At 34.5% G+C, this 25,098-nt stretch overlaps 1 protein-coding gene across 3 annotated transcripts in view; it reads left to right on the forward strand.

Annotated features, from left to right (window-relative positions):
• The window catches only part of pds5 (cohesin associated factor B pds5), a 129,064-nt gene that overhangs the window by 40,741 nt on the left and 63,225 nt on the right, over positions 1 to 25,098 (forward strand). For all 3 annotated transcript variants that reach the window (XM_089101190.1, XM_089101195.1, XM_089101198.1), the window contains exons 2-5: positions 6,473 to 6,593; positions 9,598 to 9,798; positions 19,422 to 19,606; positions 24,175 to 24,382. In XM_089101190.1, the coding sequence (XP_088957316.1) occupies positions 6,504 to 6,593; positions 9,598 to 9,798; positions 19,422 to 19,606; positions 24,175 to 24,382 (684 nt within the window). In that variant the 5' untranslated portion in view covers positions 6,473 to 6,503. The remainder of the gene's footprint in view (positions 1 to 6,472; positions 6,594 to 9,597; positions 9,799 to 19,421; positions 19,607 to 24,174; positions 24,383 to 25,098) is intronic.

Genomic DNA, 25,098 nt, shown 5'->3' on the forward strand with positions numbered 1-25,098 from the left:
GATGTAAAACCTACACTCCAACATTTCTTCATCTTAATTGACTTTAGAAATATGATGCAAAATATACGAGGCAATCAGGTGTTACAATCCTTTTGTTTGTCTGAGTTTAGCATCCGATTTTTTTATTATCAAAGACGCATTTCTAACAAACTACTCTCAAGTTATGGCAATTGTCCAAAAAATCAGAAAAAACCTTGGGATTTTCACAAACCGTCTTATAAACTCATGTAGTTCACCCATTTTTGCCTTTTTAAACCCCCCACCAACAAAAAATTTCCCTTGCACGTGCTTGGTGATGTAAAACCTATACTCCGACATTTCTTTATCTTAATTGACTTTAGAAATTTCATGCAAAATATACGAGCCAATCAGGTGTTACAATCCTTTTGTTTGTCTGAGTTAAGTATCCGATTTTTTAATTATCAACGACGCATTTCTAACAAACTACTCTCAAGTTAAGGCAATTGTCCAACAAATCAGAAAAAACCTTGAAATTTTCACGAACTGTCTTATACACTCTGCTCGTTCACCCATTTTGTCCATTTTAAGCCCCCCACCAACAAAAAAATTCCATCGCACAGGTTTGGGGAGGTCAAACCTAAACTCCGAAATTTCTTCATCTTAAGTGACTTTAGAAGTATCATGCAACATATAATAGCCAATCAGGTCTTACAATCCTTTTGTTTGTCTGAGTTTAGCATTTGATTTTTTAATTATCAACGAAACATTTCTAACAAACTGCTCTCAAGTTATGGCCATTGTCCACAAAATCGGTAAAAACCTTGAGATTTTCACGAACCATCTTATAAACTCATGTAGTTCACCCATTTTTGCCTTTTTAAACCCCCCACCAACAAAAAATTTCCCTTGCACGTGCCTGGTGATGTAAAACCTATACTCCGACATTTCTTCATCTTAATTGACTTTAGAAATATCATGCAAAATATACTAGCCAATCAGGTGTTACAATCCTTTTGTTTGTCTGAGTTTAGTATCCGATTTTTTAATTATCAACGACACATTTCTAGGAAACTACTCTCAAGTTAAGGCAATTGTCCAAAAAATCATACAAAACCTTAAGGTTTTCACGAATCGTCTTATAAACTCATGTAGTTCACCCATTTTTGCCTTTTTAAGCCCCCCGCCAACAAAAAATTTCCCTCGCACGTGCCGGGTGATGTAAAACCTACACTCCCACATTTATACATATTAATTGACTTTAGAAATATCATGCAAAATATACGAGCCAATCAGGTGTTACAATCCTTTTGTTTGTCTGAGTTTAGCTTCTGATTTTTTAATTATCAACGATGCATTTCTAGCAAACTACCCTCAAGTTAGGGCAATTGTCCGAACAATCTGGAAAAAATTTGATATTTTCACGAAAATTATTATAAACTCATGTAGTTCACCCATTTGTGCCTTTTTAAACCCCCCCCCAACAGAAAATTTCCCTCGCACGTGCCTCGTGATGTCATACCTACACTCCGACATTTGTTCATCTTAAGTGACTTTAGAAAAATCATGCAAAATATACGAGCCAATCAGGTGTTACAATCCTTTTGTTTGTCTGAGTTTAGCTTCCGATTTGCTAATTATCAACGACGCATTTCTAACAAACTACTCTCAAGTTAAGGCAATTGTCCAAAAAATCACAATAAACCTTGGGATTTTCACGAACCGTCTTATAAACTCATGTAGTTCACCCATTTTTGCCTTTTTAAACCCCCCACCAACAAAAAATTTCCCTTGCACGTTCCTGGTGATGTAAAACCTACACTCCGACATTTCTTCATCTTAATTGACTTTAGAAAAATCATGCAAAATATACGAGCCAATCAGGTGTTACAATCCTTTTGTTTGTCTGAGTTTAGCTTCCGATTTGCTAATTATCAACGATGCATTTATAAAAAACTCCTATCAATTTAGGGCAATTCTCATAACAATCTTAAAAAACCTTGGGTTCTTCACAAATTGTATTTTAAACCATGGTCTTTTCCCACGTTGAGAAATTTTAAGTCCAACGCCAACAAAAAATTACCCTAAACCATGGCGGGGGATGTAAGACATACCGTCCAACATTTCTTCATATTAATTGAATTTAGAAATATCATGCAAAATATACTAGCCAATCAGGTTTTAAAATCCTTTTTTTTGTCTTAGTTTAGCATCCGATTTTTTAATTATCAACGACGCATTTCTAACAAACTACTCTCAAGTTAAGGCAATTGTCCAAAAAATCACAATAAACCTTGGGATTTTCACGAACCGTCTTATAAACTCATGTAGTTCACCCATTTTTGCCTTTTTAAACCCCCCACCAACAAAAAATTTCCCTTGCACGTTCCTGGTGATGTAAAACCTACACTCCGACATTTCTTCATCTTAATTGACTTTAGAAATATCATGCAAAATATACGAGCCAATCAGGTGTTACAATCCTTTTGTTTGTCTGAGTTTAGAATCCGATTTTTTAATTATCAACGACGCATTTCTAACAAACTACTCTCAAGTTAAGGCAATTGTCCAAAAAATCAGAATAAAACTTGGGAATTTCACGAACCGTCTTATAAACTCATGTAGTTCACCCATTTTTGCCTTTTTAAACCCCCCACCAACAAAAAATTTCCCTTGCACGTGCCTGGTGATGTAAAACCTACACACCGACATTTCTTCATCTTAATTGACTTTAGAAAAATCATGCAAAATATACGAGCCAATCAGGTTTTACAATCCTTTTGTTTGTCTGAGTTTAGCATCCGATTTTTTAATTATCAAAGACGGATTTCAAAAAAACTACTTTCCCGTTAATGCAATTCTTCAAAAATAATCAGTATATTCCTTGTGTTTCTCACGTATTGTCTTATAAACCAATTTAGTTCACCCATTTTTGCCTTTTTAAGCCCCCCACCAACAAAAAATTACTAGCGCCCGATTCTTAAGATGTAAGACCTACACAACAACATTTATCCCTCCTACCTATGCTTAAAAATATCAATCAAAACATACGAGCAAATCAGGTGTTACAATCATTGTGTTTTTATTATTTTAGTTTCTGATTTTTTAATTATTAAAGACGCATTTCTAACTAACTACTCTCAATTTAAGGCAATAGTCCAAAAAATCATAAAAAAAATTGATATTCTCAGGAACTGTTTTCAACACATATCAAAAATACAATGGGTAAATCGAATGTGCTTGAGCTTGTTCAAGTTCAATGGAATGAACCTGTTACGATATAGTGACGCTTAACATCAGTTGGGCAATGTCCCAGAAATAATTCATTGAATTTATTTCTAAAATCATAATATTTTCAAAGACTTGTTGGCTCAATCGAATAACATGTCGTTCTTTTACCATAGGAAATCATTGGTCTCACGTTCGATTCCTACATCAAACATAAATTTCATACAAAAATCAATGGGAAGATAGTTACAATGTAAAAAATCTAAAAAAAAGTTAAAAAAAAAGTTAAAAAAAGTTAAAAAAAAGTTAAAAAAAAAGTTAAAAAAAAGTTAAAATAAGTTAAAAAAAAGTTAAATAAAAAAGTAAAAAAAAAAAATTAATGTAATTATGTAAATTAATGTAATTATGTAAATTAATTAATAATAAATTAATTTATGTAAATTAATTAAACAAATTAAATTACAGTAAGAATTTCACAATTTTATGCAAAGGAAACATCACACACTTTGAACACAGATCAGCACAAATTTTCACGGTGGTTGAATTCCGGTCATTACACTGTCTGCTTGTATTGACGGGACTGTCTTGTTGTAAGAATTGTAGCTATATGGTGGGACTGTGCGCTCTTAACTGTTATAGCTGTATGGTGGGACTGTGCGCTCTTAACTGTTATATACATACTACTTATGTCCCCAGGAAATAACTTATAACCTTGGCACTGAAGACTGGTGGGGGGGGGGGAGTGTCCCGCTCTAAGATATAATTTCCAGAACTTTCAACTACGTTGAACAAAATGGGTACCTCAAGGTTTTGATTGGATGTGTTTGGGGAAATGGTGGGCGTGGAAAGGGTGTTAGTTGCCTTCCAATCACTTTCGACTATTAAAAAGGACACTAGCCATTTAAATTTCCAATCGAATGAGTCCTTTTTGAAGTTTCTACAACAAAGCTTTCTATAAAAACCTTATATGCCCCCAGGGCATAACTTACAACCCGTGCCGTGAGGGCTGTGGGGGGAGTGTCCTTTTCAAAAACATACTTTCTATCTGGAAATCAACTACGTAGATCAAAATGGCTATCTCAAAATTTTTATTGGATGTGATTGGGGAAGTGGTGGGCATGAAAGGGAGGTTAATTGCCTTTCAATCATTTTTGACCCTTAAAAAAGACACTAGATCGCTTGATTTCCGATTGAATGAGCCCCCTTTGAAGTTTATACGACGACCCCTTCCATATGAAGCGCCTCTGGGAAAAAAAATATTGGAGCCTTATGGCCTTTACTATAGGCAATGCTGTAGCGTTGCCTCTGATAAAGAAACATCATTCTAAAATCCCAATATACAAATAAATCCTTACACCAAAACAGGAGTGAAAATACAGAGACTGTTAAAACTCATAGTTATGCTTCATAAAACACACAGGTATTATAATATTGATAATTTCAAACGTTAAATTAGTTCTTTTTTGGGATTTTTTTTTCATAATTTTACTCTTCAGCATGTTTCGCAGCATCGTTGGAGTGCCACCCGCGGCTCTTGCCCCCTCTTGCCTTCTAGATTATATATATATATATATATATATATATATATATATATATATATATATATATATATATATATATATATATATATATGTATATATATATATATATATATATATATATATATATGTACGCGTGTATGCGCGCACGCGCGTATGCATATATATATAGTACCGGGAGCCGGCGGCTTCGCCGCCGGACCCAAGCGCTTGGCACGCGGCAGGCTTCTATATATAGATTCTCACTGTTGCTTCTCTTCTAAACGCATACAATTTGAACCTTTTCTTGATGTCGTGACGTACAAATGGACCTTAAATTAGAAGTGGTGTTTTTATATAATTGCATTTTTTTTTTATGGGACCTTTAACTTTTGCCTCGGCTTGTGTTTTGTCCCTGTGAAAGACATATCGCCAAACGTTTGTATTTTTCAATTGTTCAGGTGGTGGGACAAAAACTTATTTTTTCTTCCAACGATTTATCTGGTCCAGCTTTTTGATTTTACAAGGTATAGAAGGCATTGACGACCACCTTTGTTTCTTTTAATTGTTCAGGTGGTGGTTCAAAAACTTCAACTTTCGCCTCGGCTTGTCTTTTGTCATTATGAAAGACATATTGCCAAACCTTTGTTTGTTTTAATTGTTCAGGTGGTGGGACAAAAACTTCTTTTTCTTCCAGTGGTTTATCCCGTCCATATTTTTAATTTTCAAAGGTATGGTAAGTATTGATGACATTATCCATGTCAAAATCCAAAACGCAATCATCATTGCTATCATTATCAATTTGTTTGGTTCGTTACACCTCAGTTTATCTTTCGTCATTATGAAATACATGCCTTTGTTTTTAAAAAAAAGGTATGGTAGACATTGATAACCTTATCCATGTCAATACCCAAACCTAATCATCATCGCTATTATTTTCAATTCAGACATGTTTTGATTCTTGCTGTAGTCATTTTCATTTTTGACCCCCTCACTTGTTCGTTGTCGTATGTCTTCTAACTGCGTTTGTCTTTGCTCTTCATTTTTGTTTTAACACGCGCTAATTGTCGTTTTCGCATATATTCTAACCGCCTGTGTCTTTGCTCCTCATTTTCGTTTTTGACACGTTAATTCAGGTTTTGGTTCCAAAAAATCAACGTTTATAGTAACTGTAACTGCAAATTTTCGTTTTTTGGGCCTTCCAAAAGAAATTATATTATATAAATAACTGTTGCGCTGGAAACTCAACAATCTTATTTATGCTATGCATGAACCAAAATTCAGGCTCTTTACGATTTTTCTCAGATTTCTGACCTATCTAGATCGTTTTTTATGCGAAAATATCCCTAGACTCAACTTATCCCGAAAAAATATAGAGCTATTGTCGAGAAATAGAATAAATATATACATACACAATTATTACTCACATATAAAGATAATCTATATATATATATATATATATATATATATATATATATATATATATATATATATATATATGTATATATATGTATATATATATATATGTATATATATATATATATATATATATGTATATATATATATATATATATATATATATATATATATATATATATATTTATATATATATATATATATATATATATATATATATATATATATATATATATATATATATATATATATATATATATATATATATATATATATATATATATATATATATATATATATATATATATATATAGATGTATGTTTATATATGCTTTTACCTTTTGTTTTTTCAGATTCATAATTGCTGTTGACTTTTGATTGGGAATGGGCAAGGATGATGCATTGGTTTACCCAACTGGGTGTAAGCCTGTTGAAGATGATATGAATACTGATGAATTGATAAGACGTCTTAAGGTTTGTGATAATTTCTAGTCTCCTAATGCCTCTAATCATGGAGTTTTTAGCGTTATAGCTGGTAATTCAGCTACTTCTTATTTAATTTGTATGCTTAGAATCATCGTTTAGAATCGTAATTTGTTTTGTGTATTGTTTCTCTCTCAAGTTTGAAGAAAGGACTAAACTTGTTCTATCTCTACAAATCAATACCTGAAATAAAAGCAAAATTATTTGGCTGTGCTTCTTATTTTAATTTTCAAATTTATATGCGTAATTTTGTCCATTAAACATTATGAGTTGTTCTTCACTTAAATGGAAAAAATAGTTTTCTTATTCAGGTTTACTCAGGGCCAACTTAACTCCCAATACATTAGACAAAGAAGTGTTAATTTCACTGTTGCACTTTTAATTCAATACATAAGAATATCTTACATTTTAAAGTTTCAAAACTCCATGCTAGAGATGTCCAGTCAAATGTTTACTGAGTTCAGGAGTGATTCTTAGAAAAGTTTGCTAATGCTATAACTTATTATGCTGGTTGTAGAATCAACCTGATGAGTGCTGATATTCACTCCTTTTGGTCTGAATTAGGACTAATGTTTATTATTTACTGAAAAACCTGTCATGTAAAAAGATAAACAAAAGGTAAAAAACGATGATAGAAACAAAGTATAGGCTACAGCGTGAACAACAACACAATATAAACTCAAAGCGAACAAACCAAACTGCTAAACTAGAAGTATGCCTAATATGTGACTAGCTTCTTTTTTTTGTGTTTTACAATAAACAGAGAGATAGCTAGTTCAGGGTCTATACTTTTGTTTTTTTGAATTATAATTTTATTTCTGTGCCAGGTTTGTAACCCTAGGAAACATTTTCTGAGAGGGAAAATGAGCAAACAGATTTTCGACTTGGTCTAATTCTATAAACAGTCCGCAGATTGGTGCAATTACCAGGATATGGGGGAGGGCTACTGCAATATAAAGCGAGCTAGTAATTAACAATTGATGTAGAATTTGAAAGTGACAATGGAGGCATAAGATGCCAAACTTTGGTTTTATTGAAGATGCTTGATTATTAGAAACCCTGTGTGATTCAAATAGGACCCAATAGGAAGGACCCAAATACACTATGCCAGCACCAGGTTGAATTATCGAGCTCCTGAGTGCTGTTACAATTCTTTTCAGTTGAGAAGGATATGACTGGAATTCAGGATGTCATCCAAAAAACAAACCATTAACAGATAGTTAGATTTAAGGTCACACAGGTCACCAAGTAAGGTCACCAATACAGAAAGTTGAAGGCACTGTGTGCAGTGTGATATCACCTGCATCTGCAGTATAAGATGTTGACTCAAAAGAGAACTACCATTCTTTATGCGCATAGCCCCCACATAATCAACAGTACTGGAGGCTTACATTATAAATAATTGATCATTTTTTAATGCTTGAGTTGACCCATAGTAAATTGTCTGTGGAGAAGCTAAAATGTATCCGATTTTTTATATTGAAGATTGGGGATGGAGACGAAAACACTGTTTGAAAGTGAGTAGCCTATTCCCATTCCTTGTCCCAGACATCTCAAAAGGATACATTGAAAGCCTGTGGGAGAAGTGCCTAACGGGAGAAGCAGTGGAAAATTGATCAAATAGCTAGTAATAATTTAGAACATTAGCTTGTCCAGACCTGGAGGACACAGGCAGCACCATGGAATCCATATTAAATGTTTGTTATGATGTGTAAATGTAGGGGGGTTCAAGGAAACCTTAACGAATCACCATATATGCTCTTGGTAAAATTCGTTCGCGAAGATTCTTGAGAATTCACTTCTGTTACGCAACAATCACCAGCTACTACACACAGCACTCTGAAACGTTTAACTTTTTCTCGTAGACTCGAACCTAATTTCTTACATGACACAGGAAAATAATACTGTGATTCATCATTACAATAACCAGGTGGCGATTATACATTGATAAAAATAAAACCTTCAATTCAAACAGCCAAAAAATCATCACTGGCTTTGAAGAGGCTAGAAAGTTTCAAATTGGCTTCTGTTCATTATACTGGTGAGGGTCAGGATTTCTTGTAAGCAGATCACTATATGATGCACATGGAACTAATTTAGCACAGGATTTTTATCTATAGATGAGCTGTTGATGTTCCAAGATAGAAACCGAACTATTGCCATGCTATTGTCAATGTCAAATTGCAAAAATAATCTTTTTCGTGTGGATGATGAATACTAACCGTAAAAATATGCAGAAAAACTTTCTAATTGGAAATATAGAAGTAAACATTCATTACATCAATCTGAATAATCGGCAATAATATCGATAATGTTAGGGTTACTTATAGCTTCAGGTTTTTTCAATATATAATATATTAAATTTTTATTGCCTTTTATTGCCTATTCTATTGTTAAAAAAAATGCCATAAACCGTGGATTTATGTTTATGAATTTATGATATGTGAGTATAGAAGATAAATCAGCGAAACTAAACGATTGCACATTATATGGAAACTTAATATATTAGTAGCATTAAAATGCAATTCAGATCATTGGAAGTATATATTTGGTCAAAGTAAGCGTGGTTGAACCAAGGTTGGCTTTGTAGATTTTCATTAAAGAAAGCTGTTGTTTGAAATGCAGAGTAATGACTTAAAATTTTGTTGGTTTTGTATGTTATAATAGTCAATGTTATTTGGGGTAAAGAACGGATACCGCTCAAACGATTTTTAAGATCCATCTATTTAGTACAAAATATCTAATTAAACATCTGAATGAATGATGGGTAGAGAAATGTCTCTTGAGATGGATAAGATCAATGTAATTAAATACAAAATTTGGTTTATTATTGCATTCTTTTGAAATATAATCCCTGCCCACCATTAGAAGTCTTTGGATCCTTGCCTCCTAGGTATTTAACCATAATAGTTCTTTGGCTGCAATTATAATTTTAATAAGCACAACCTGCGATTATAATTCAGCAGCACTTCCAGAACTAAATATTTATTAATAGACACTGGCACACATCCTCCAAACAATGGGTCAAGATGATGGAAGCCTTCGAAAGTTCACACCACTTGCAATGCACCTGGCTCAAGATGCTTTTATGAACCATGATTCAAGGGATGTTCAGTTACTTATTGCTTGCTGTATTGCTGACGTTCTTAGAATATATGCACCTGAAGCACCTTATATTGATCCAGATCATATCAAGGTAAGTTCCTGGTGATACAACTTTGGGATAAAGTTTGAATTAGCGAAAGTTTCAAATAAAACTGATGATTTACCAAGAGCTTTCGAGCGGTACAGTAACTGGACGCAGAGCCAATGAATTATATGCAATTGAGCTTCATAAATGTAACAAATTTTTGCAAGTAAAGAGCTTTTGCACTGTTAAAACAAAGCAAGTTGTGAAGAAAAAAAACGGGAGATTTCCAGCCACTGAAAAAAGGAAGGATAAATGTGCAGATATTTTGGTCGAGACCTCCGCTCGACCATCTTTAGTGCACAAAAGTGAATAAGGAGTAAACAGTTTACAGATAAAAGATCCTAAAGTGAAAATAAAAACAAAACGAACCTTAAAGAACAAAAAACAACTGAAATAGGTCTTCTCTGAACAACGGTAAAAGGCAAACTATATAAAAGCCAATAACATTGAATGGCTATTCAAGCCTGGGAAGTCATTTTGCGTAAAGCCTTTTTGAACCCTAATCTACTATTTCTACTATTAACAACTCGCTGCAGAGCCAAGCCGCCTGAGGCCAACACACGGTCCTTCTCCATCCCAATCTATTCAACGTCTCCCTCTACACTCTCCCAGGAAGCTCCCATTTCCATTAAATCTTCCCTTAAGACATCCTCCACCCCAATTGGGAATGACCTGCTTTACGTTTAGCCCTAGACGGTTGGCCAAAAAGGACAATCTTTGACAATCTGTCATCCATCATCCGCAGAACATGCCCTAGCCATCTCAACCTTTCTCTCATTATATCCCTAGAGAGCGGGATTGAACCACACTTTTCGTACTTCCTGCTGTTTGAGATATGATCAGTCAGTCAGGTACCCAAAACAATCCGTAGGCTTTTTCTCTGGAAAACATCTAACAAATCTTCCTCAGTTTTTCTGAGCGCCCATGTTTCAGAGCCATACCTCACCACTGTCATCACTGTAGCCTCCAATATTTTAATCTTGCTTGTTAGACATATCTTTCTATTCTTTCAAACTTTTTTTTAACTGTGAAAAAAACCATGGGCCTTGGCCTATTCTACTTCTAGCATCTTCGCTGCACCCACCGTCTTTACTAATAATAATACCTAGGTAAGTTAAGCTGTCCACTTGATCGATGTTCTCGTGGCCCAACATCAAATTTTCATCTTCACTTATTCTTAGCCATAGCGACTTAGTCTCAAGTTCATTAATTTTGCAAACACCTTCATCTAGGATACTTAAATCATCAGGATAATCTAAATCCTGGAGAGGTTTACTTTTCCATTTGATTCCGTGTTCTCCCATTGCTTTTACTGTGTTCCTCAAGACAAAGTCCGTCAAAATGATCCATATAAACGCGGATAGAAAGCAACCCTGTTTAACTCCTGATTTAATACGAAACCAGCTGCTAACGTCATTTACTACCTTAATCGCAGCAATTTCATTCTCATACATTCCACTAATCACTTTAGTGTGTTTGTCTGGTATACCATTCAAGGATAAAACCTTCGCTAAAGCTCTTCTATCAGCGGAATGAAACACTTTCTCATAATCATAGGCAGTGCTTTGCGCTGCCTAAGTAAAGAACGATTTTGGCACAATGTATTATTTATTATTTTTTGGTTTGTTTGTTTGTTTCTTTAGACCAGGGCACTTCGTATCGAAGGCGTTGTCGTAGAAACTTCGAAAAGGGGTCATTCGATTGGAAATTGAAAGGGCTAGTGCCTTTTTTAATAGTCGAACTTGATTGGAGGGCAGCTAACCCCCCTCTCACGCCCACCTTTTCCCCAAACACATCCAATAAAAATTTTGAGGTAGCCATTTTGTTCAACGTAGTTGAAAGTTCTGGAAATTAGGTCTTTGAGGATGACAACCCCCACAACCCTTGGCAAGGGTTATGCCCTGGGGCGTATAAGGTTTTTATAGAAAGCGTTGTCGTAGAAACTTCAAAAAGGACTCAATCGATTGGAAATTGAAATGGCTAGTGCCCTTTTTAATACTTGAAAGTGGTTGGAGGGCAACTAACCCCCCTCTCACGCCCATCATTTTCCCAAACACCTGCAATCAAGATTTTAAGATAGCCATAGCCATTTTGTTCAACGTAGTTGAAAATTCTGCAAATTAGGTCTTTGAGGAGGATAACCCCCTCACAGCCCTCAGGGCAAGGGTTGTAAGTTATACCCTGGGGGCCTATAAGGTTTTTATTGAATGTGTTGTCGTAGAAATTTCAAAAAGGGCTCATTCAATTGAAAATTTTAACGGCTACTGCCCTTTTTAATAGTCGAAAGTGATTGGAGGGCAAATAACCCCCCTCTCACGCCCACCATTTCCACTAACACATACGATAAAAATTTTGAGATAGCTATTTTGTTCAATTTAGTTGAAATTTCTGGAAATTAGGTCTTCCAACCCCTCCCCCCCACAGCCCTCAGGGTAAGGGTTGTAAGTTATACCCTGGGGGCATATAAGTTTTTTCGTATAGAAAGGGTTGTCGTAGAAAGTTCAAAAAGGGCTCATTCGATTGGAAATTGAAAGGGCTAGTGCCCTTTTTAATATTAGAAAGTATTTGGGGGGCAACTAACCCCCCTCTCAAGCCCACCATTTCCCAAAACACATCCAATCAAAATTTTGACATAGCCATTTCATCAACGTAGTTGAAAGTACTAGAAATTAGGTCTTTGAGGATGACACCCCCCCCCCACAGCCCTCAGGGTCCGGGTTGTAAGTTATGTCCTTGGGAATACAAGGTTTTTATCTAAAGCGTTGTCGTATAAACTTAAAAAAAACGGCCATTTGATTGGAAATTGAAAGGGCTAGTGCCCTTTTTAATAGTCGAAAGCTATTGAGGGCAATTAATCCCCCTCTCACGCCCACCATTTCCCCAAACACATCCAGTGAAAATTTTGAGATAGTTTTTTTCAACGTAGTTGAAAGTTCTGGAAATTAGGTCTTTGAGGATGATAACCCCCCCACAGCCCCTAGGGCAAAGGTTGTAAGTTATGCCCTGGGGGCATATACGGTTTTATTGAAAGCTTTGTCGTAGAAATTTCAAAAAGGGTTCATTCAATCGGGAATTGAGAGGGCTTTTGTCCTTATAAATAGTCAAAAGCGATAAAGCCCGCCCCCCACGCCCATCATTTCCCCAAACGCTTCCGATCAAGATGTTAATATAGCCATTTTGTTAAACGTAGTTGAAGGGTCCGGAAATTATCTTTTTTTTAGTATGACACCCCCCCCTCCTCACAGCCCTCGGGGCTAAGGTTTGTAAGTTATGCCTGGGGGGGGGGGGGCATATCACGTTTTTATAGAAAGCGTCGTAAAAACTTTAAAAAGGGCACGTTTGATTGAAAATTGAGAGGGCTAATGCCCTATTTAATAGTCAAAAGTGACTAGAGGGCGGGGGGGGGGGGGGTCATCCTCAAAGACCTAATTTCTAGAACTTTCAACTACGTTGAAAAAATGGCTATCTCAAAATTTTGATTGGATGTGTTTTGGTAAATGGTGGGCTTGAGTGGGGGGGGGGGCTAGTTGCCCCCCAATCACTTTCTACTATTAAAAAGGGCACTAGCCCTTTCAATTTCCAATCAAATGAACCCTTTTTTGAACTTTCTACGACAACCCTTTCTATAAAAAACCTTATATGCCCCCAGGGCATAACTTACAAGCCTTACCCTGAGGGCTGTGAGGGGGGGGGGGTGTCATCCTCAAATACCTAATTTCCAGAACTTTCAACAACGTTGAACAAAATGGCTATCTCAAAATTTTGATTGGATGTGTTTGGGGAAATGGTGGGCGTCAGAGGGGGGTTAGTTACCCTCCAATCACTTTTGACTACTAAAAAGGGCAGTAGCCCTTTCAATGTCCAATTGAATTAGCTCTTTTTGAAATTTCTACGACAACGCTTTCAATAAAAACCTTATATGCCCCCAGGCCATAACTTACAACCCTTGCCCCGAGGGGTTCAAGGGGTTTGTTATCCTCAGGGACATAATTTCCAGAACTTTCAACTACGTTGAACAAAATGGCTATCTCAAAATTTTGATTGGAAGTATTTGGGGAAATGGTGGGCGTGAGAGGGAGGTCAGTTGCCCTCCAATCACTTTCGACTATTAATGATTTTGATACCAATAGATGCATCAAAAGAATTAGATTTTTTTGCTGATTTCAAATATACAGGTTTAGTCTTACCCATCATCAGGTTTAGACCTACCCCTCATAAGTTAAGTTCCTGAGAAAATTTGCCTTATTTTCGAAAAAAGGAGGAAACACCCTTTAAAAGTCATAGAAGTTTAATGAAAATCACACCATCAGATCAGCGTATCAGAACCCATCAGTAGTTACCCATCAAAAGCTACGCACCAGAGAAAATTTGCCTTATTTTCGAAAAAAGGAGGAAACACCCCCTAAAAGTCGTATAACCTTAATGAAAATCACACCATCAGATCAGCGTATCAGAACCCATCAGTAGAGATTTCAAGCTCCTATCTGCAAAAATGTGTAATTTTGTATTTTTTGCCTGAAGAAGGTTCACGGATGCGTGTTTATTTGTTTTTTCTTTTCCCCAGGGGTGATTATATCGACCCAGTGGTCCTAGAATATCGTGGGAGGGCTCACGAACGGAAATTAAAAGTTCTAGTGCCCGTTTTAAGTGACAAAAAAATGGAGGGCAACTAGGCCCCCTCCCATGCTCATTTTTTCCCAAAGTTACCTGATCAAAATTTCCGATAGCCATTTTGTTCAGAATGGTCGAAAGATATAATAACTATGTCTTTGAGTATGATTAATCCCCCACAGTCCCCAGGGGAAGGGCTGCAAGTTATGAACTTTGCTTATAATGTTTACATATAGTATTAGTTATTGGGAAGTATACAGACATTTTTAGGGGGATTTTTTCTGGTAGTGGGGGGTGGGTGGGTGGGTTTGGGGTTACTTGGGAGGATCTTTCCATGGAGGGAGTTTTCATGGGGGAAGGGACATTGCTGGGAAGGGGGCACCGGATTTCCCAGCATTATTTAAAAAAGAACAGAAATTAAGTAAAAAAAATAAGTTTATCAAATGAAATTAAGGAGCTCTTCAAAACTTAAAACGAACAGAAATTATTACGTATATGATTGGGTTTGCGCTCTAGTCAATACCTCGCTCTTTACGCTAAAGTTTTTTTTGTACTTTCATAATAGCTATTTATTCTAATTAAGGACCTGTGTGATCAAGGGGTAATTTTTACAGAATTTGAATAAAATTTGAACTTTAGCGTAAAAAGCGAGGTATTGACTAGGGGCCAACTCTCTAATATACGTAATAAAATATACGAATATAGAAGTTCGTTACGTAAGTTAATTCGTAAGTTACATATATTTATTACTAATAAAAGCGTTCGTAGATAAAATTAAACAACTCTCGAGAAAGCCATTTAACCAAAAAAGGAAAATTAATATACAAATTTCGCTTTAATTGTTCATGTACGGTGTGCCAAAATCAAAACCTGCATTAATTCAAAAGCGTTCAGAAATTAAATGAAAAAACAAACATGTTTTTTAAACTGAAAGTAAGGAGCGACATTAAAACTTAAAACAAACAGAAATTATTCTGTATATGAAAGGGACTGTCCTCTCCTCAACACCTCACTCTTTACGCTATATTATGCTATCTGAATATGCGAGCATCCTCTTCTGGTTGTTTTTTTTTTCAAATTTGACCCTAACACAAAATAAATTCCTTTTCGCATATTTCAGTCTCTACTCTAATGGATTGTTTTAAAAAATAAAGTTGTCAGACAGAGTCAAACTTTAGCGTAAAGAGCGAGGCGTTGAGGAGGGGACAGCCCCTTTCATATACGGAATAATTTATGTTCGTTTTAAGTTTTAATGTCGCTCCTTACTTTCATTAAAAAAAAAACTTCTTCCTAGTTTATCGCTCAATTTTGAAATATAGAGTAAAATTTTGAATTTTTTCTTATTTTTCATTAATAAGATGCTCTCAATTGAGGTTGAAGGTGTTGGTGCATCCTTTTTTGCCTTTCTCAACTTGTTTTTCTGTAATAGATTCCAGTAAATTAATGGGATATCTATTGCGAAATAAAATGTCCTTGAGATAGTTTAATTCTGGGACCATGTGCCCTTCAGAGCATATTTTCATCTCTTGGATCAACTAAGGATATAGCCACTCCTCTCTTTACACAAGGAAGGTAGTTGGAAAAGACATGTAAATACCTATCGATACGTGTAGGCTTTAAATAGCTCGAAAACTCAAGGCTGAGAGGCTATTTGAGAATTAAAACTTTTGGAAAGGTAGTTTATAAGGTGAACTGAAGATGAGAGTCAAACGTATTAAGATGCCTCAAAAAGGTATCAAGTGACGTTACTCCATGTTCCCACACAGAGATAATGTCATTTACAAACTAACCCCAGAGCAGAACATTCAAAAAATCTTTTGAATGGAGAAAAATATTTGTTGAAGGAAGTGAGTACTCGCTCTTGAGCACTTGAGAATAATACATATTATAAATGTGCAGATAATTACCTCTCCTTAAAAAGAATAATTTTGTATATTTTCGATAAATTTCATTAGTTGAAAATTCTTACTCCTTTGGCAAGAGCTGCTTTGGGAGGAAAATTAAGAATACTGCTGCTTTTTGGGAGTTCACAACAAGTTGAGATTATATAGTATTGATTTGTTTTTTATAGGAACTTAAAAAACCAAGCTTTTCATAATAATAGATTTAAATAATCATTTTTACTAATGCAGTCGAATAATCAAGTGGCAAAAAATTCAATTTTATTAAATAGCTTCCTCGATTGGTTGAAATCGGGATAAATGCTAGTGAGGAGACGATGCCGGCATATTCCCGATTCCGATTCTGCCTCGCAGTCTGGACTCCTGTTCTTGGGAAGTTTTATATTGTGTTATGCTTTTAATATATTGTGTCGACAAGATTATATGTATGGAAACTGTGGAGATGAGTCAAGTTCTACCATACTAGCTCTTGTCATGTAACAACCTATATGCTCTGTGCTTTTGTATAGTCCTTTTTCTGGTTGGTTTTTTTTTTCAAATTTGACCCTAACACAAAATAAATTCCTTTTCGCATATTTCAGTCTCTACACTAATGGATTTTATTCCCTTATTCCATCATTACTTTTTTTTTTTTTATTGTTTAACTAGAGGTAATTACGTTGTAATTTCGTTTATAGAAAATAAAATGTAAATTGATAAAATGCTTAATTTTCAGATCTGGGAGTTATCCATCGTTCAGAGGAAATTCACTATATAACACTCCTTGTTGTTTTTCCAAATGATAATTCCAGAGTCAAAGAACTCTAGTGTGTTACATACCTAACGGTAATTTGAGAAGTAGAGTAAACTTTACTCAAAAAGTAAGATCAAGGTTTAGAATGAGCAAATGGTATCCTTGAATGGAGGGAATTGGAACCCCTCAGCCTCTATGGAGAGTTTTGCACTTTGCATTCTTCTTTAGAATTTTCATTTAAATTTTGAAGTGGAGGTGCGCATCAGTAAACCCCCCAACTATGGTTGCAGGAGATTTGAGGGTGCAATGATAATTTTAGATATTTTAAAAACTACTAAATCTTGAATCAGTATTTCTGTTTCAAATGAATAACTTTCCCCCTCCTACTCACAAAAAAATTGTTAGCGTAACTTTTACTTAAGTTTTGGAAGATATAACTTGGCAAAATAGACTTAAAGGCAATTTGCCATTAGAGGAATTCGTAACTTTTTAGCAAGTGTATATTGTCAAGGGGTAGTTTGATTTGAAAAAAATAATCAAAGATTCTAATTCGATATTTTGCTAGGGGCTGCACAGAAAAGGCTTAGCGTAAGAGGAAATAAGTACATAGTTTCTGTTAACTAGGAAATGATTTTTTTAGTTGTGGGAACAGCTTATATCACCGTTTTCCTAGCTATTGAAAATGCCCTAAAAATTTTGGTATGGGATTACCCTCAACATATTATATCTGATCATGGTCTTAAAGAGAAAATTCATGCAAGCTAGGTTAATTGGGCGGATTCAGTCTCTTGTTTCGTCAATTTGATTTCGGTGATTATTTGTGAACATAAAATATGTGCAGTGTAGGAGAACTTTAATTAACTTATATTTTAGAAAAAAGTTAAGCTTGTTCGTAATTTCAGAGAAGTTCTAAAAAATAACTTTTTGAACCTGGTCAAAAGAGTTACCTTGTCAGGAATACTTGTATCCTCAAAAATTAATCAATTTTCCCTCCCAAAAGAACTTATCAATTGTGAATTCCGTTTGACATAACAGAGTAAACACTGAACTTGTTTTTGAAAATACAAAGACATTATGTTTCAAGAATGCGTAAAATTGCCCAAATTTAGATATGGCTGAAACATTTTAGCACAAAGTATCAATAAAAAAGTAGTAATCCATAGAAATTGGAAAATTAGGATCACAGACTCGCAAAAGTCAAAATGTTACAATTTGACCAACATATTTAAACTGTTTTCTCTCGAAAATAAGGTTTGACGATGGAATCATTTAAGGATCGGGAAAATTCTGAATATCCTTGTGCCGAGTCCAATTCTTGATAGATCTACGATTTCCTGATTCTAAATAATTATCTCATTACGAATGAACGCGCTTATTGTTTCAATTTAGATCTTGTTTATATCAAGTACACGCCCAGTTGCGACAAAAATACACTTATCAACAGATAAAATGGCTCAAATTCTTTGGAATTTCTCCTCTTTAATAATATATGAAAATGAGTATTTTCAAAAAAGTACAGAAAGTTTGAAGTTTTTTGTTCTGTACAATGCTTTGCGCAATTCAGGCGCTCATACTTGTTTTGTTCTCTAATCAATTTCGCTCAGAGAAAAGTAAGACTTCTGGAAAATATATATGTTTTAGAGGTCATTAATTAAGCAAATTTATGAGTTATTGCTAATTCATGATTTCTTTATGACTGTTGGCGATCACCTGCTTAAGTGTCAAAAAATAATGTATGCTAAATTAGTTTTGGCATAACTCAGTTTTTTTGTTATATCTAAATATTTCCAAAATGATTTCCGGGTATAACATCAATATGTTATGTCGTATGTTGAATTAGCATCATTGGTTTTATTTGCACTTATTTCTTCTGTTGAAAGTCATTTTATATAGGAACGTGTTTTGGATGTAATAACCATTTTTTTCGTTACCACTCTAAAAAAGGGCAAGCAATCCCATGGGCGGATTTAGAGGAAAATCTAGGGGGGGGGGCAATGTGACAAGGGCACAAATTAGCAAAATATTGGGGGGATACAATGTGACAAGGGTGCTAATAATTGACAAATTTATTTTTGAAAAAGAGTGAAAACAAGGAATGAGGGTGGAAGAAAAAATAAATGACCAATTCGTTTTTTGGTGCTCAAAGAACCTTCCTACTTTTTTGTTGTTATTGGAACTATAAAAGCCGCGTCTATGAGTATTCTATGTAATTTCTTTCTCAAAATTTATATTCCCGTTGCTTAGTTTTTTTTCAAATAAATTGTCTTTTGAAGAATTAAGTTTGAGAAATTCCTTAACCTAAATGAGTTTGTCCCATCCTCTATGAAAATGTCAGTATGATCAATACATTAATATTCATAATTCTTCTTGTTTTTTACTTTCAGGCCATTTTTATGTTTCTCATACGTCAACTGAATGGACTGCGTGACCCCAAGGATCCAGCTTTTAAGCGATATTTTTATTTGCTTGAAAACCTTGCTTACGTTAAGTCCTTTAACATGTGCTTTGACCTTGAAGATTCACAGGAGATTTTTTGTGCCCTTGCCGCTCTTGTCTTCAAAATTGTCAAGTAAGTCCTACTATTTAATTTCTGAGTTGTGTCCATGTAGAGTGTTTTATATTTGACTTCTTCTCTGTTTACCAAGTTTAGTGGTACATTTTGTAAGAAATATAATTTAATTTTAACTTTCGCGGACGTCGCACGACAAGAAAATATAACACGCAGTAAAATGGATAAATATAAAAATGAATTATCGATACTTCCAACGGCATTTTCAAGAAGTTCATCATTGTAGTGCTTCACAAAATACGAAACAAGGCAAGATAGATGCCGTTTTGATGCCTTTCGGGTTGGAGGACAAAGGAATTGACATTATTAAGTAAGGACTTCTCTACGTGTTTTTGGCCGACTTGTTTGTGGTTCTGGAACATCTGGCAAAATGTTTCAATAGGCATCAAAGTTTAGGCATTTTTTTTCCAAGACCCATCGTCAGATGGTGGCGCCTTTCGGACAGCTTCTGAAGCTGAGATTTATGTTACTTGAAAGTCTGAAGCTACCAGAATTATTTTATCAAAGGTAAATTTGGAACATTTTTTGGAGGAAAACGCTCACATATTTGGAGATTTCAATGGGAATGTATATATATATTTTTATGCATTGGTCTTGGTAAAAAAAAGACTACTTGTAACTTTTTTTTTTTACAGAAACCTTTATTTGAAAAGCAGAAAAGCACGTAATATGCAAAACATGGACTCCTTAATGAGAACTAAACAGAAAAAAGCTGATGCCACAAGAGAAAATCAACACCTTCTCAGAAAGAGAAAGAAAGAAAAAGTCATAAATATTTAGTCAATGGTTTTCTCCAAAACCAAATATTTTGGAAGTGAATCCCAAATATAGGGAAGCAAAAGGCAACTAGAAAAATTAGACCTTGCCGATATCTTAATTGGTTTACATGACGGGGTTTAACTCCTAGTATATGATTAGAAATTTAGGTTTTCCAGCACATCGTATAGCAGGATCCTGCAAAACGCACAAAGGCTTGAAATAAGAAACAATCGTAGATAACCAAACAGAGCAACAAGAAATTAGGCAATAGTTAGCTTGTCTTTAAAATATCTCTATTCCATGTCCTGTAGCCTAACTGGTTATAAAAATGAAAGAAAAGAAAGCTACTTTTAATTCAAAAAGATCTCTACTCTTGAAAATAACGTCTTTACAGAAAATCACTTACACAAAAATCATTTTACACAAAACTGTAGTAAAAGAGAAATTGGTCTTAAGCTGCTTAAATCTGTTTATTTCCCTACTTAATTGGAGGCACGATTTTAAGTTCTTGTTAACTCTTATCAATATAATTCTCACATATAATGAATACTTTGCAAAGTTTATGCAACTTATTTACGGGATTTATCAAATTTCCTGTCAACAAGGGCTTATGATGATTATCCCTCTTTTTCGCTTTAGACGTACTTCTAAAACATTCCTTACACAGAAGATAGCCCATCTTAGCCTACCGCTGGCTCATTTTATCCGAAAATGGTTAAGAAAAAAACTAATCTGCTTTGCTCATGCTAATGCCAAAGTTATCTAGAAATTTAGCATTCGGATTGTTATTTAGGTGTTTGCTTGACGAACACAGAATTTCAAACATCATCAAAACATGAAAATGATCAAGATTGTCAGTTGGAATCCCAAATGACACAACGTAGCTAAAATTCACAACGATATTGTGAATCAAAGTCGCTAAACTTTCTTTAAGTCAACAGTGAATGTTAATGGAAGGGCGCAATTTAAAAGAGAATATGAAATTGCAAAATTAACGCCGACTTTGTTCATCCTGTGTATTCAAGTCAAGATCTTAAGCCACACATTGTTACAATCAGCACTGTCAGTCCATCTAGTTAATTCTCCATCATTGGTTCTTGCAAACACGGTTTCGACTTATACACTAAGATCATTTCGTACCCTAGTTTGAAGACCTGACCACACCGTCCACTATTACAATTTTTCTTATAAAATTAAAAACAACCATGTCCAAAAAAGGTATCTAACGTATAATTCAACTACCTTTCTCTAAGTCCTATCGCATAAACCTTAGTAATTGCAGCACACGGCTTAGTTATATAACTGTGCTGATCCTAAAGGCTGACAATCAAGGTCTTATCCAGGGTGGCTGGGGGGTGGGGGTGGGTGGGGGTGGGTGGGTTTGCCCCCCCCCCCCCCCAAAAAAAACGGATACGGCCCTGCTGACAATATAAACGAAAAATATACTGACGCTTTGACTCAGTACTTTATAGTATTATAGTACTGTAATAATATTACAGAAATCATACAAAGAATATGATTCAAATTATTATTCATATTAGCAGTGGACATTTTATTTTCAAAATCACGAGATTAGTTTCCAGTAGCGGCGGGCGGCTCCTAAGCTAAGACACTAAAAGGGAATAAATTTACTGGAAAAGAGGGGTCCAAGCTAACGATACATATTGTTTCCAAAGTCAAATGAGCTTGCGATTTACCTTACACTCTCTCTGACGTAAAACTAAGACACATAAAAGAAAAGGAAAAGTAACGGGAAGAGGATATAGACGGAAACAAATTGCGACAAGCCTATGGCTTTCTCTATTGAATAAAATAAATAAAAATATTAAACAAAAGGTTTAAAAAAACTGTTTAAACAAAGCAACAATAATGTTGGTCAAACATTCAGATATTTTTTTGTCCTTTCTGAAGCCTAATTTAGCGACACAATAGATTAGGAGAGTACAAAAGTCATAAATAAATACAGAGATAGCTTAACTAGAGTTTAAAAATTGAAAGGCCAATTTTGTGACAAGATAAATTTTTTCAGAGGATGCCAATAATGCTACGAAAGACTATACACACACTCGCAGGTAAAAAAAAAGAGATAGGGGTTACGCTAGTGGCTTACATCTTAACGCATATAATCCACAATATCCTGTTGCAAACAATTACTAGCATTATCAAGTCTACTTTTAGTAATCTTGCACGTTCGGTAATCACGTTTTTGGTATGACTGCGCAAATATTGACTGAGGTATCATATTCACGATGGTGTCAAATCGATAATTTTTGGCGTCTTACAAGCTCATCGAGGAACTATAAATTTACTAGTCCAATTATCAGAACCTTAAGGTAGAGCTTGGTGTAAGGAGGCACCCACGAACCCACCGACATCCCGCACTGACAATGAACACCATTTTTAATATATATTTTCTTATTTCCCCTAATATCCTTATTTTGTAGATTTTTAGCACTTTTTCGGATAGCACAATTTAGGATTTAAAATGATTGTAATGTAATTTTACAATAATAATTTTTTTCCAGAAATATTTTGATGATGGTATATCCACGATTAAGGGGTAGGCCTTTCTGTCGGCAACAATTTAAAGACAATCTTTGGATCTTTGTGTGACTTCAAAGCAATACCCCATAACAAAACTTTGGGTTTTCTTTTTCTTTGCTTTCAACTTTTATGACACAATTTCTTATTTTATCTATTTTGGAGTTAGGACTAACGTTTTAAATGATCTTTCTGGTCGGAGCCTCGACTCTGTCTAGTTAGTCCACCCATAATAACAATAATAATAATGTTTTAAGTGTTAAGACGTGCCAGATTTTTATGCACATCCACTTCTGAGGTTTTTACTTTAGCGACTCTTGAATTAGTCTATGCAATTTCATCATGCACTCTTTTTAGGGATAATTCAGTATCAGAAGTTTTTAAATCTGAGCTTGTTTAACCTTCCAATTAGACGGAATAATGACCTTTGATAACCCTGGATTTTATTTAAAACCAGATTTAAATTGTCAGTCAAGTTTTTTTTTTAGTCCGCACTATCATTGGATGCCACAGATCCAGATGAATGATTGAGGTTTTCTGTACTTAGACCTTTCTTCTTGTTTGGTATTTTCAAGGGAAAAAGAAAACAAGCGAGTAACAGGAATGCTTTAGTTATTTCTATTTTAAGAGTAACATCAGTCTGGATAATTTATTTTCGAGAATGCTGGCTGACAATTTCTAAAAAATTCCTGGCTGACAAAAAGGAAAATTGGCAGTTGTTCGTGAATTTTTTACTGAAAATTCGGTCACATTAGAAAGAAAGGATTCCTATCTTCGTAATAGTGGGAAACAACAGCTTTGAAGAAGAAACAAACTTCTTTCAAATTAAAATACTCGTATATGTATATATATATATATATATATATATATATATATATATATATATATATATATATATATATATATATATATATATATATATATATATATATATATATATATATATATATATATATATATATATATATATATATATATATATATATATATATATACTTCTCACTGTGGAACTTTCTCAGAAACTGTGGATGTATAGAATTTTTGTCATGCCAACTGACTAGTTGACGTTAGAGCCACTTTTGTACAACAACCAGGTCCATCAAAATTCATTCACAAGTGAAAAGAAACAGTCATTCAAACAGTGAATTGAGACTGTAGGGGACCTGGATCTTACCTTTTATGTGTCAGCTCACAGAGAAGGAAATTTTTAAAAGCAAAGTTGTGTATTTACTTAGGATCATACTCAGATTGCTTTTATCATTTTTCAGTGACGAACATTCGGCGAAAGTGAAGTCTTTTATGTTGGATCTTCTGCACCCATTAATTACTGAATCAGATTCTGTTTCCAATGAGTTGTTAGATATTATCCTGTCTAATATTGTCGAGCCTCATAAGACACAGAGGAAGAATGCGTATTTGTTAGCAAAAGAATTGATTGTTAAATGCAGTGATACCCTTCAACCATATATTAGAAGTGTAAGTTTTATAAGTTTTTTTTTCCCTGTGTATTCCAAACAATTACAAGAGAAATTAAAGAAATTGGGAATCCTTGACATATTGTTTTTTTTTCATTCCCCTTGAATATCTTGCCCTGTTAATTCGAACTTATGTTATTCAGACAGTTCTTTAATTTCAATTATGACACTTAATTTATCTGGTTTTCTCTTTATATAAAAACATGAAAAAAAACTTCAACCGGAAAATGTAGAGATCACACTATCTTGCAACTAAAGTATGTATTGCAAACTAGAAGAATTAGGATACCAGACATAAAAGTGGATTCCAAAGTTAGACGAATGCCAAGCTTGATGGAATGTCCTTAAATGGTAAAATAGTTGATTTTAATTAATCCTTAAATGAGGTCGTCGGAATTAAATTGATCGATCTATTGGAACAAAAATAAAAAAAATACTATTATATATAAATTCCTGGTTTTGATTCTAATGTATCCTTTGTTTGCTGATTGAGTCAGGTTGTTCGATTTTGCTTATATTTTGAGTGCTGAGAATGCCGGCCAAAAGTGTAACTAGTTTAGTAACGTCAACTTGACCAAAGCTGATACAATGGGTTTCTCGATTGCCTTATAGGGTAATTAATTGCTTCGTTTTTGAAAAGGCTTTGTGCTTTTAAGTTAATTAAAGGAACTCTCTTTTGAAGTTCTGCGATTTTATGCTTATTTGCCTCAGGTAAAT

Source organism: Artemia sp. Qi Xiang Cuo, chromosome 2, assembly GCF_049724085.1.
Source record: "Artemia sp. Qi Xiang Cuo chromosome 2, ASM4972408v1, whole genome shotgun sequence".
Classification (NCBI taxonomy): Eukaryota; Metazoa; Arthropoda; class Branchiopoda; order Anostraca; family Artemiidae; genus Artemia; species Artemia sp. Qi Xiang Cuo.